The sequence below is a fragment of the Salvelinus fontinalis genome, chromosome 15 (assembly GCF_029448725.1).
Source record: "Salvelinus fontinalis isolate EN_2023a chromosome 15, ASM2944872v1, whole genome shotgun sequence".
In the NCBI taxonomy this organism is placed as follows: Eukaryota; Metazoa; Chordata; class Actinopteri; order Salmoniformes; family Salmonidae; genus Salvelinus; species Salvelinus fontinalis.
In genome coordinates this window covers 31,018,558-31,032,686 of record NC_074679.1, presented here as the reverse complement: position 1 = coordinate 31,032,686, position 14,129 = coordinate 31,018,558, and the positions used below count along the sequence as shown (strand labels likewise).

At 40.7% G+C, this 14,129-nt stretch overlaps 1 protein-coding gene across 2 annotated transcripts; it reads right to left on the bottom strand.

Annotated features, from left to right (window-relative positions):
• Positions 1–2,996: 2,996 nt before the first annotated feature.
• Positions 2,997–9,594, bottom strand: enpp4 (ectonucleotide pyrophosphatase/phosphodiesterase 4). 2 transcript variants are annotated; one of them, XM_055863398.1, is made up of 8 exons: positions 9,456–9,594; positions 7,696–7,954; positions 7,216–7,500; positions 6,835–6,954; positions 6,530–6,728; positions 6,245–6,421; positions 5,887–6,156; positions 2,997–5,576 (listed from the first exon to the last, which is right to left on the bottom strand). In XM_055863398.1, the coding sequence occupies exons 2-8, from the start codon at positions 7,951–7,953 to the stop codon at positions 5,476–5,478; spliced, it is 1,410 nt and encodes a 469-aa protein (XP_055719373.1). In that variant the 5' UTR covers position 7,954; positions 9,456–9,594; the 3' UTR covers positions 2,997–5,475. The 2 variants fall into 2 exon arrangements, with proteins under 2 accessions (XP_055719373.1, XP_055719372.1); XM_055863397.1 differs by lacking the exon at positions 9,456–9,594 and adding an exon at positions 9,030–9,193.
• Positions 9,595–14,129: the final 4,535 nt, after the last annotated feature.

Below are 14,129 nucleotides of genomic sequence, written 5' to 3'. Positions count from 1 at the left end.
CGGGGGGGGGGGGGGGGGTACTGTCACGGATCCCCCCGGCACTGCTGCTCATTCCGTTCACCTGTTCTCTCTTGAATGATCCTTTATACCAGCGTGACAGATAAGTTCATTAGAGTTACTAGCCTCAGAAATTGCAGACCAAATAAATGCTTCACAGAGTTCAAGTAACAGACACATCTCAACATCAAGTGTTCAGAGGAGACTGCGTGAATCAGGCCTTCATGGTCGAATTGCTGCGAAGAAACCACTACAAAAGGACACCAATAAGAAGAAAAGATTTGCTTGGGCCAAGTATCAAATAAAATCAAACACAAGCAATGGACATAAGACCGGTGGAAATCTGTCCTTTGGTCTGATGAGTCCAAATTTTAGATTTTTGGTTCCAACCGCTGTCTTTGTGAGACATAGAGTAGGTGGACGGATGATCTCCGCTTGTGTGGTTCCCACCGTGAAGCATGGAGGAGGAGGTCTGAGGGTGCTTGCTAGTGACACTGTCTGTGATTTATTTAGAATTCAAGGCACACTTAACCAGCATGGCTACCACAGCATTCTGCAGCGATACGCCATCCCATCTGGTTTGAGCTTAGTGGGACTATCATTTGTTTTTCAACAGGACAATGACCCAAAACACACCTCCAGGATGTGTAAGGGCTATTTGTCCCGTTCTGTCCCGTTCCGGTACTGTCCCGTTCTGACCTTTATTTCCTTTGTTTTGTCTTTATTTAGTATGGTCAGGGCGTGAGTTGGGGTGGGCAGTCTATGTTTGTATTTCTATGTTTTGCTATTTCTGTGTTTGGCCTGATATGGTTCTCAATCAGAGGCAGCTGTCAATCGTTGTCCCTGATTGGGAACCATATTTAGGTAGCCTGTTTTGTGTTGGGTTTTGTGGGTGGTTGTTTTCAGTCTTTGTGTGTCTGCATCAGATAGAACTGTTTCGGTTGTCACTTTTGTTGTTTTGTATTTTGAGTGTTCACCTTTATTAAAGTAAGATGAACAATTACCACGCTGCGCATTGGTCCTCCGATCCTTCTAACTTATCCTCCTCAGACGAGGAAGACGACAGCCGTTACAGTTAGTGATTCATTTTATCTCTATTTCTGCTTTTTGTGACTGCTATATTTCGCTGGAAAAATGGCTGTGCTTATTGTGGTTTGGTGGTGACCTAACATAATCGTTTGTAGTGCTTTCGCTGAAAAGCATATTTGAAATCGGACACTTTGGTGGGATTAACAACAAGATTACCTTTAAAATGATATAAGACACATGTATGTTTGAGGAATTTTAATTATGAGATTTCTGTTCTGATTTCTGAATTTGGCGCCCTGCACTTTCACTGGCTGTTGTCATACCGATCCCGTTAGTGGGATGCAGCCATAAGAAGTTAACTTGTATTTTTTATTAGGTGCATGGGAACTATTTTTATGTGCTCTATGTCATCACGCATATCCTTTTATCAGCAATAAGTCCGTTTGATGAACACACATCTCTGGTGGGAAAATGTACATATTGTTTTATGCAGATTTTACAATATTTGCATGAAAATCTGTCACCAACCGGATGGAAACCTAGCTACAGACACACACCTGTCAATTATACATTCAAGTGTAATGATTAAGCATACAGTTGAAGTCGGAAGTTTACATACACCTTAGCCAAATACATTTAAACTCAGTTTTTCACAATTCCTGACATTTAATCAGAGTAAAAATTCCGTCTTAGGTCAGTTAGGATCACCACTTTATTTTAACAAATGTGAAATGTCAGAATAATAGTAGCGAGAATTATTTATTTCAGCTTTTATTTCTTTCATCACATTCCCAGTGGGTCAGAAGTTTACATACACTCAATTAGTATTTGGTAGCATTGCCTTTAAATTGTTTAACTTGGGTCATGATTTCCCTTCCTTCTGTTGCCATCTATTTTGTGAAGTGCACCAGTCCCTCCTGCAGCAAAGCACCCCCACAACATGATGCTGTCACCCCCGTGCTTCGTGGTTGGAATGGTGTTCTTTGGCTCGCAAGCACCCCCTTTTTCCTCCAAACATAACAATGGTCATTATGGCCAAACAGTTCTATTTTTGTTTCATCAGAATAGAGGACATTTCTCCAAAAAGTATAATCTTTGTCCCCATGTGCAGTTGCAAACCATAGTCTGGCTATTTTATGGCAGTTTTGGAGCAGTGGCTTCTTTCTTGCCGAGTGGCCTTTCAGGTTATGTTGATATAGGACTCGTTCTACTGTGGATATAGATACTTTTGTACCCATTTCCTCCAGCATCTTCACAAGGTCCTTCGCTGTTGTTCTGGGATTGAGTTGCACTTTTCGCACCAAAGTACGTTCATCTCTAGGAGACAGAACGCTTCTCCTTCCTAAGCGGTATGACGGCTGCGTGGTCCCATGGGGTTTATGCTTGCGTACTATTGTTGTACAGATGAACGTGGTACCTTAATGCGTTTGGAAATTGCGCCCAAGGATGAACCAGACATGTGGAGGTCTACAATTTTTTTCTGAGGTCATGGCTGATTTATTTTGATTTTCCCATGATGTCAAGCAGAGGCACTGAGTTTGAAGGTAGGCCTTGAAATACATCCACAGGTACATCTCCAATTGACTCAAATGATGTCAATTAGCCTCTCAGAAGCTTCTAAAGCCATGACATCATTTTCTGGAATTTCCCAAGCTGTTTAAAGGCACAGTCAACTTAGTGTATGTAAACTTCTGACCCACTGGAATTATCATACAGTGAATTATAAGTGAAATAATCTGTCTGTTAACAATTGTTGGAAAAATTACTTGTGTCATGCACAAAGTAGATGGCAAGTCCTAACCGACTTGCCAAAACTATAGTTTGTTAACAAGAAATTTGTGGAGTGATTGAAAAATGTGTTTTAATGACTCCAACCTATGTGTATGTAAACTTCAGACTTCAGCTGTAGGTAGGTTGAAGCGATAGTGGGTGTGGAGTCTAAGCATTTTGAAAAATAATGATACAATGTGTACACTTTATACTTTTATTTGTCATTCAATGACAATATGAGCAGAAACACACAGAGGACCAATTCAGTAGCCACCTGGAGGTGGGACATCAACTGGTTCGCATAGTAACAACATAGTAACCGTAGTAACAGCACAGTAATCATAGTACTGCAAACATAGTAACTATGGTATAGTACCCACAGTAACAGCAGGTCTTCGACTCCTCTACACAACTACAATCATTTAATAATGGAAGATCTGAGCTATCTGGAAACAAACCACACAAAAGAAACATGTGCATAAAAAGATTTTAAAGAATAATAAAAAGACATTGGACACCCTTTCTCAGCCACCACACACATGCAAACACACTGTAGCTTGAAGAGAGAATCAAACTCAAAACAGTAAAGTTCTTCTTCAATTACTTATTTTTAGATAAAGGACCTGGGGCTTCATTTATAACCGCTGCGTAAATGTGAAACAAAATATCTGCGTGCGCTATTTCTGAAAATGAATACCTAAGTCTAAAAATATTGAGATTTATAAACTTGGCGCACACCATACATACACATATGTCCAGTTATAAATCCGAACCATCCTAAAACTGTGCCTGTGTGAACGAGCATTATAACGGCGCCAGCCACCATTTATGGTGACAATAACACCCTTTATTTGCTGTATAATTTGGAACTATTGGAATTAGGCCACGACAGTTTAAAAAAAAAAAGGGTAATGGCTAATTTGATCACATTTCTGTAGAGGTGTGGGCAGAACGTTTTGATATTTTGCAGTGACTTTTTCAAAATAAACATGCTTGCTACCTAAAGGGAGTGCTATACACTGTCCTTGCATTCTGCAAGATTTAAATTGTTTAAAATATACAATCAAAGTAAATGCTACAGCAAAAGAAATTGTTCAATATTTAGTTTTTCAATAGATTGTGTATTTATCTCCTGCCTTGGTATAGGCTCTGAGATTAAATATGCTATGATACTGCACTCCGCGCTCCTATAGAACAGCAATACTGTAGCCTACTGTCAAAAATGATACATAAGCTACCGGTCTATTTACAGTGTTGGCAGAATGTTTTAATAATTTGCAGTAAATTATGCTGTATTTGGCAAAGAACTGTTACAATGTATAAAAAAAAGGCAAATTGTTGTGGACCTGTCAGCATAATGTTTGAATTCAACATGTTTTGCATAGACTTTTCCCTCAACCGAAATATGCTGGACTGCCCGCCAATTCTGAAACATTGTCTAGGCTCTAGGCTACAAAAAAATTATAATACTGTAATCTAGGCTACTGCAATCATTAATAAAATAAAAAGGAAATAGATTCCTAGGTGTAATTGTCTTACATTCCAAAAATAAAACATAGATTTTGGCTTTTCTCACTGACAGCAAATGGCTCCTGGATGGGGGGATATTATTATGAATAGGTGTATTATCATATACCCCATCTGCACAAATTATGCCTCCTTTCAGTACATGCCTGCTTGCAATAGAAAACTTTAACCACTAGATATTGACCATATGCATGGTCTAAAGTTTGCAGGGAGTTAAGCACATTCTCAAGTCAAGTTCAGTTTATATAAATGCCAACTTTTGCATGAAAACTGGAGCATGCAGGTTTTGGGGTATACTTTGTACTTACGCAACATTTATAAATGAGGCCCCTGAACATGAATCTAACAGCATAACAGGTCTCCTTAACACTACAGGAAACCATATAGTGCCAGTGCTATAGCTTAGCAAACACACACTACTAAATAAAATCGAATTATGTGACTAACAGACACCATCAACAGAAACATAGCTTCAGTCCGGTTTTTGACTCCACTCCCTGGCTCAGTAGTATACAGAATATCTAATAAAACCCTTAATAAAACCTATATAACAACTCTACAGCATGACTGCTGTTCAACATACTACTGCAATATAGCGGTACTCTTATGAAATATACTCTTCAATATTCAGATTTACTTCCCTTCACTAGAATCTCTCTTAACAAACATAATGATGTATACTTCATTTTATGATTGTCTTGCAAATCTTTACAAATGAACTGAGATTTTGTTTTACATATATAACATGTTATATCATTATAGGTGGCTTCTTTGTATATAGACATAATCAAGTAACCCCAGTTTGTTTCTACCAACTGATTGTTCTCTTTGGTGTCTTATTTCTTTATTTTTAACTATTTGTGGTTTAATATTTGTTTATTTATAGTTCATGCATTTATTTGAATATGCCATGAGTATGGTACCACAGAGAAAGAGGAGTGTGTAAATGTGAAATCTGACAACCGCTCTGTTTAGTCTCATAACAGAGTATGGCTGTGTCTGAAATGAAACTCTCTTCCCTATTTAGTGCAAAACGTTTGACCAGAGTACCGATTGGTTGTTAGGAGCGTGGTGGTGATGACCTCTGGTTGGATGTGATATGACGTTCTGATCTGTGATTGGTCAGTCTAGTCGAGCTGGGAGTTGTTTACTCTAGTCCAGCAGAGGGTCATCATCATCATCGTCCTGTATAGAGAGGCGTTGGAAGGGACGAGAGGATGACTGACGCCGTGGCCTCCACAACTTGAACAGTCCTGACAGCGAGAGAGAGATCAACACAAAGTTTATTGGTCACATTTAAGAGGATACAGAGGTGTAAACGGTATAGTGAAATGCTTACTTGCAAGCTCTCCTCAACAGTGCAGTACAAATATCAATAATAAAAAGTCAAATATTAAAGTCAATGACAAAATATAAAATATAAAAGTAGTATATAGAAAGAGAAGAGAGAGAGAAGGGTGCTCCTTTAAATTTCCTATCTCTTTCGACTATTACAAAAACGACAAATTTCACTTAAAACATGATATTGTAACGTATATATTACAAGCAATACCGCAGACTAACCAGTGAGTGTGGTGAGAACCAGCAGTACCCCCACCACCAGTCCCACCACCAGGGGGATGTCGACACAGTCCTCCCCAGCCAGGAAGCAGCGTGCCTGAGACAGAGATCCGTTGTTTGGTGCTGGTGGAACCCCTAGCAGCTGACACATTATTGGGTAGACATCAACACTCTCTAACAGCGGGAGACGGTAACCAGGAAGGAAGCCTGGGCCCACTGCCACCAGGAAGGGGTGCATGCTGGGTAGAGTGTTGTCATAGCCGTGGTCTCCCACTAGAGTGTACACACAGAGACAGACGGTTAGTTTATATATATATATATATATAAATATATGTGTGTGGGTCATGTGTAAAAGCCTTACGACGTGGTAGCCCTCCGCTCTGTACGATAGTCCATCCCTCGTCAGCGACTAATATGATTGGTTGAACCCTGTCATTGTTCCTGTAGTGCAGCCTATCAGGAAGGTCCTTCTTCAGGTAGGCAGTCATGTGGGTATGGCAACCACTCAGTAGGGAAAACACAACCTTGGGGTCTGACACTGACACACAACACACAACACACACATTAACCAACCTCTCCTTTAACCTGTCACAAACTTCTCACTCATAGCAAGTGTGTGTGTGTGTGTGTGTGTGTGTGTGCACACCTCTGTTGGGTATGATAGCAGCGATAGGGGTTAGGTCTACTACTGAGTAGTTGTCAGAGTGCAGACAGTCATCCAGCCTGATGATGCGATCAGTGGAACACTGAGCCATTCCATGGTCACTGGTGATGATGACATTGACATGCCCCCACAACCCTGCACGCTTCAGCTCTGATATCAGCAGACCCACATTGTCATCTACCTGTTAACACACATCACACACACACAAACCCATACAGTTCAAAATCAGCAGAACTGAGCACAATATAATGCAATGTAATATTGTGTTACACACACATGTACAGTACCTCTTTAAGAGCCTGTCCTATGTGGGTGGTGTTGTCTGGTCCATACATGTGACCTGTCCTGTCTGGCTCCTCCCAATACAGAGCTGCAAACGATACTGGCTCCTCCCCTTTACCCTGGCCCTGGAGAGAGAGGAATGGAGGATAAATGAAGATGTCTTACTCAGGCCGTTTACCATTGGGGGAAGAATGGTCACATCTCCGGTCTGCTTAAGGGGTTGCTCTCCCAAAGACACCAATGCAATAGCAGCTGGGACTGGTCTGCTTAGTTCATTGACTGTATATGAACCATAAAAGATTAGGGAGTGGGATGTCTCACTTCCTCTTCCATCTCTGAAAGCAGTACTCAGTGAAAACTGGGATTATGGGTCAGAAGTTACATACCCCAGTCAGCCAGTGAGTGACGTTGGCCAGGCGTTGACTAAAGGTCACGGAGGGGTTGTAGGGCATGAAGTGAGTCGCTGTTCTGTTCCTGATTGGCACGTCTGACCCCGGCCACATGGCCACGCCCGTCTTGTACCCACAATCCAGTGCAGTGACCCAGAGGGGTTCAGCTTCGTTCCACCAGAAAGGGTCGGTGTCGTTGAAGATAGTGAAGTGCTTCTGAGTCACGTGGTCATACATATTGCTAGCTATGACGCCATGAGACTCTGCATACAGACCTGTCACCTGGAGGGCATAGAGATAAGAGGTTAGCATTTAGGGGTCATACAAACTGCTGGCTAGAACTCAGATGTTATCAAATTCCCATACTACTTATTTAGTAGGCTTTTTGGGTATTCAATTTCTGAAATGTTTGTAGTACACCATCCCCTCGATAACTCACAAGGGGTTATAGGTCAGGGGTGAAAGGTTATATATTACCAGGCTGTAGTGGTTAGGGAAGGTCTTGGTAATGAAGACATTAGTAATTTGTTCCACCAGGACTCCCTGCGAATACAGCAGCATTAGGTTGGGTAGAGTGAACCGTTGAAGGTAGTCAGCTCTGAAACCATCAAACGACACCAGCAGCACCGGAATGGGGGCTGCAGCACCCGCGTCACATCTTTTTCCACTTCCTGTCTGTCCCACTGAAGCAGCCAATGAAGCGAAGGTAAAGAGGAAGTACAGCAGGACTAACATCCTGAGAGAGAAATAGACCAAATTAGTGTTGTGGAGTAGACACTTTAAAGCACAGGGGGTTGGTGGCACCTAAATTGGGGAGAACGGGCTGGTGTTAATGACTGGAGCGGATTATGTGGAATGGTATCAAACACATGGTTTCCAGGTGTTTGATGCCATTCCATTTGCGCCGTTCCGCACGATTATTATGACCCTCCTGTGCTTTAAAGCCAATAATGCCTTTATATGTAAGTGTTCAAGGTGATGTACGAAAGAAGACTAAAGCAGACGGAGGCCGATGATTGCAGTAAGGGGAGGTGCATCTGCTTCAACCAAAAGTCTACGCAAACTTACCAAAAAAACAAATTAGGTTTGTGGCGTAGACACCAATAAAACCTTGTTATACATGTTTTCTAAGCTTCAACTTTCTGTAAAAAGCTCCCTCTCTCCCTGAGGGAGACGCTTCCCATTCCAAATGTAATTTTCTAGTTTGTGTTTCCATTAGATTAAGTTAACCATCTTTCTGAGGAGAACAGAGAGGGCTCTGATCTTTTACACTTCCGTGAAATTTGACTAATATACTGAATTAACACTGATGTGATCTGGCAAAGGCTCACAAGACACACACAGGGCTCACAAGACACACACAGGGCTCACAAGACACACACCTGTGTTGATTGTCAAACAAGTCCCAGTGAACCTCACCACCTATATGCAAAGTGTGCAGACAAGTGTTTAACATGGACATCATATGACAACCATGGGACCAAGATAATGGACCTAGCTAGCTAGATAATCAGGAAGTCCTGTGCTGTCCCGGTATGACATGACACACTATAGTTTGCAAGCTAACTAGGTATTTTGACACCATCCCGTCCACATCACATATCCCTGACAGACAGTTGATGAGCTCTCTAGCTGTGTAAAGTTAGTTAGCTAAGAGTTGACGACTTGTACTCCAAGCTAAAAGTAAGCTAGTTAACTAGCTACCTCTGCCAGGTAGCCGACATTGAATATTTACTAACGCCGTTACCCAGTCTGCTCAACGATTGCGCAAGATCGTCATACGCACCGTGTTTGTCAACAATTCTACGTACCTGACAGCTTTCTCATTAGATCGTCGTTCTATGAAGGTGCTCAGTCTATGTTCCCCCAAAAGCAAAGATTTGGTTTTATATATAATACCGCTTTCACTTCCTTAGCTAGCTGTTGTCATTTCAATTTCACAATGGGCGCATTCGATTATGCTGAGCCGCGGGGCAACGGCCATGTCATTGGGCGAAAGCGGAGAGGGAGGCACGCCCTTCTCAAAATCGAACAGTGATCTGCGCCACTCAGTCATTTTGTTAACAAGGTAGCATGTTGCATCGTGCAGAAACATACATCTCTTTTACATAAAATAAATGTTTGAAATGTCTAACTACCTTTCATTGCGACGGCAGATAAAGCGTTTTTATCAAAAGCAATACCTTTTGCATGGGAAAACACAGAAGCCTACTAATTACTACTACGTGCTTAATTACCTCACTTTCGTTTTGAGCCGACTTGTCCATGGGCTTTGAAGCGGGCACCTGGCTCACACCCGGGAGGCAGCCCAGTTTCAAATCGAATGCATCAACTTTCAGCCGATGCAAAACACGCCTACACCGGCGCCCGGGCGGGATTAATCATACCCCACAATGACAAGAATCGTAAAATGTACTCAAAATAGAGGCGTTCCGTTGACAAGCACCTCAGTCAACCAATCGTAATTTAGAAAACGTTGACAGCAGTTTCACACCCACAACAGATGCTTCCTGATTGGTCCAGTGGACAGAGGGCTGATCTACAAGTGTCTTCTCCTCTCTTCCTCTCCCCCGGAGAATCTCATCTGCATAATCCTAGCATTCTCTCTCCTCAGTACTTTCATTCATACCATGCTGCTACTATGGTACTTTCACTTATACCATGGTATAGATCTGAATCATGGAAATGTACCATGGTTTTAGCTTTGATGTATGATGATACTGCCATGCACCTAAATAATACCATTGCATACATGTGGGTCATGGAAATACCATGATTTTAATGTGCATTATACATTACACCATAGTAACGCACAAGTATGATAAATGGTACCAGAAATTATCATCTTTATTAATTGTGCGTTACCATAGTACAATGGCAGTATAATGCAAGAAATAAATAACCCACCCCCAAGGTCAAAAGAGGTAGGTTGGTATAATATTGATTAATTTATATACCCGTATGGGCAAGTTTCGGATAAAGTCAGAGGCAGGCTACTATTGTTGGTCCTAGTTTGTAACATCAAAGAAAAAGGGAAATAGTTGCTGTGAAAAAGAGATAATACTTTCTGTATGAAAAGTATCGTTTTTTGCTCATGTTTGGGTTCCCTGTGTTGACAACCTGTGGGAGAATGTAATGTGAGATATATGCAGTGGTGATTTTAGCATGTAAATCTTGGTGGGGAAGACTCAACAACAAAAATTATGCATGTCAGCAAAGCCTCTACACAACACAATACTGAACGTCACTTTTGTTTTAAGCCGACTTCGCCATGGGCTTTGAACAGGGCACCTGGCACACAACTGGGAGGCAGCCCAGTTCCAAATCGAATGCATCAACTTCCAGCCGACGCAAAACACGCCTACACGGGCGCCCGGGCGGGATGAATCATACCCCCACAATGACAGTCGTAAAATGTACTTAATGCACTATAACAGTGACAAACAGTGCCCACAAACTGTTAGGGCCTACATAAAGCTGTCCCAACAGCAGAGCTTTCTTTTCAGCAACATGGAGTGAATCCTTACCACCACTACACCTGGCTATCAGCGGAGCCTTGTCTGGCAGAGAAACAGTTCATTCAGCCTCATTTACTGCCTTTTAAAAAAACATAGCTGATATGGCTGAATTGCTTAAACAAATGTGCTTTCTACTGACAATTGAGATGCACAAACTTTGGCATAAGGGAACGATGAGCGGATAAGAGGCAATCCGTAATGTAGATTAAGACATTAATGAGCGAGATAAAACAGTCAATTTAACTATTTGTTCAGCACCTTTGAAATGCACAGCGAAAGAATTCAGAACATGGGCCGTTCTTATAGATTTCTCTCTGTACACGAAGTCAGAACCGTAGTATAAACAAAGGGGCATATAAGCAAACAAAGAAAGCTCTTACAATATTCGATGATGACATTTCTCTGAAACATGCTATAGGCTATATGTGCATCACCAAGTCAGAACAGTAGGCTAAATTATGAAGGGGAAAGGGACCAAATTATTATGGTGAGCCACATGGGCTACTAACAGCTTACTACACAACATACAGGTAGTATTACTTTCTTAAGTACTACATATCTCCCTGGCATATTACATCATGCAACAGCATACAATACATTTTTGGACTGTTGTGCTGTGCTCACTTGAACAGGAAGGTGGCAACGCAGTCCTTTTTGAGGGCAAATTTTGTCATCAAAATCTGGCATTCTCTAGATTTATGGTGCTTTTAAGACAACTGTGAACTATGAAAAAAAACAAGGATGAATCATGACATCGGTGATCTTCAGGTCAGAGCTCTAGAAAGAGGCCCACGTTCCCGACATGGAATTCCGAGTTGGATGACCGTTCAAAACGTATTTTCCCAGTCGGAGCTCGTTTTTTTTTTTAGTTCCCAGTTGTCTTGAACTCACTGAAGTCCGAGATATCCCGGTTCTGAGTTTCCAGTTGTTTTGAAGGCGGCAGAAGTCATGCTGGATTGACTGAGTATTGAACCTTTTCTGGTCTTTAAAAAAAAAAGCTTAACAGGTGGGGCTCTGCCCTGAATGATTGGTCGCCACTGGAGATATGGTAGCCTAATCTTTTGCATTTTGTAATAATGTACAGTATTTATAGTCAAGGGGGTGTTGTGCTTGTTTCGACCCGCAGAGGAAGCCGCTCGCTCTAGTGGTTGCTTCACGCTCTATCAATTCCATTCCATTTTCAAAGGGTGTTATTGGCATAGGAAGCATATGTTTACAATGCCAAAGCAAGTAAAATAGATAATAAACAAAAGTAAAATAAACAATAAAAAACTAACAGTATGGTATTTTGGGGTAACTACCCCCCCCCCCCCCCCCCCCCCTTAGAACAATGTCTAATTAATGACACAAAAAAGCAACGTTTGGGAAAAAAAGGTTTTTGTTCACAAAAATCACATTTTCTTAAAAAAAAAAAAGGTGCTTTTATTGATAAATGTGATCTAGCCTAGCAGAGGTAAATGGCAAATATTAAACATGTATGCTGTGTAACGATCGTCGTATAGAGGAGAAGACCAAGGTGCAGCGTGGTAAGTATTCATATTTCCTTTTAATGAATACGAATACTAGAACAAAACAACAAAAACAATAAACGAACAGTTCTGCAAGGTGACATACACTAAAAAAAATAACCACCCACCAACACAGGTGGGAACAGGCTACCTAAATATGATTCTCAATCAGAGACAACGATAGACAGCTGCCTCTGATTGAGAACCATACCAGGCCAAACACACAGAAATACAAAACAAGGACAACATAGAACACCAGACATAGAATGCCCACCGAAACTCACGCCCTGACCAACCAAAATAGAGACATAAAAAGGATCTCTACGGTCAGGGCGTGACATGCTGTCTATATTGCTTGTAATTGATATAAGTCAACATCTAAGCATTAAGTATTTTTACGTAAATTGTTATGGCTGTATTTTTTTTTTAAACCAATAATGTTGTGGGTCCATCAGACCCGCGAACATTGAGTAAATAACAAAACACCACACAAGGGTTAAACATTACACTCAAAGTTCCAAAGGAATAGAGACATTTCAAATGTTATATTATGGCTATATAAAGGCTTGTAACGATGTGCAAATAGTTCAACTACAAGAGGGAAAATAAATCAACATAAATATGGCTTGATTTACAAGGCTCTCGTGTTAGCCTGCCTAGTCAGTGAGTCAGTTGAATGAGAGAGCCAAGCCAACTGAAAGCTAAAGCACCAGATAAACAAAATATTTTAAACGTTATCATCACGCTGAGCGAGTTATGAAGCACAGGATATATTACACCAAGTTAAGTAGAGTGTAATTATATAATTGTTATTTTTTGATGATGTTTTGATTGTTTGATTATTTTATAAAAGTCAGTTAGCATAGAAGTTAACATTGGCTAAAGTTAGCTCCAGTCAATCTAGGCTGTCATCATGTCTATAGTACCAACAGAGGGTAAACAAAGGGAAACAATGTAACTTGCTGTTTTTAGGGATATGTTGAGAATGACATGATGAACATGTATCTATGCGAAAAGATGATAATTAATACCTTTATACAAATTATTTGTTTTAGTATGTTGGCTATTGTATAAGAGTAGCCAAGTCAGTTGAGTGAGTGAGAGCCAACTAAAAACTGTATTGAAGAGAGAAGCACCAGATAAACAAACTATTTTAAATCTTCAAGGTTTCAGATTTTCTTCATTCTTTTCACCATACCGTATCCAGGTGCCAAGGTTTGAAACTTCTTTGGGATCTGTATTGTAGGCTAATGCGATTAGCATGAGGTTATAAGTAACAAGAACTTTTCCCAGGACATAGACATATCTGATATTGGCAGAAAGCTTAACTTCTTGTTATTCTAACTGCACTGTCCAATTTACAGTAGCTATTACACTGAAAGAATACCATGCTATTGTTTGAGGAGAGTTCACAATTCTGAACATGAAAAGTGATTAATAAACAAATTAGGCACATTTGGGCAGTCTTGATACAACATTTTGAACAGAAATACAATGGTTCATTGGATCAGTCTAAAACTTAGCACATACACTGCTGCCATCTCGTGGCCAAAATCTAAAATGCACCTGGCCTGGAATAATACAATATGGCCTTTCTCTTGCATTTCGAAGATGATGGTACAAAAGAACAGTTGGTTTTTTCTTTGTATTATGTTTTACCAGATCTATTGTAATATTCTCCTACATTCCTTTCACATTTCCACAAACTTCGAAGTATTTCCTTTAAAATGATACCAATAATATGCATATCCTTGATTCAGGGCCTGAGCTACAGGCAGTTAGATTTGGATATGTCATTATAGGCGAAAATTGAGGGGCGGATCCTTATGCGTTAAGAGTATACAGTCGTGGCCAAAAGTTTTGAGAATGACACAAATATACATTT

Coding starts and splice junctions, on each gene's coding strand:
- enpp4 (XM_055863398.1), bottom strand. CDS start 7,953: ATGTTAGTCCTGCTGTACTTCCTCTTTACCTTCGCTTCATTGGCTGCT. Junction 6,422..6,529: donor TGCTATCATACCCAACAGAG/GTGTGCACACAC, acceptor GTTGTGTGTCAG/TGTCAGACCCCAAGGTTGTG. Junction 6,157..6,244: donor GAGCGGAGGGCTACCACGTC/GTAAGGCTTTTA, acceptor TGTACACTCTAG/TGGGAGACCACGGCTATGAC.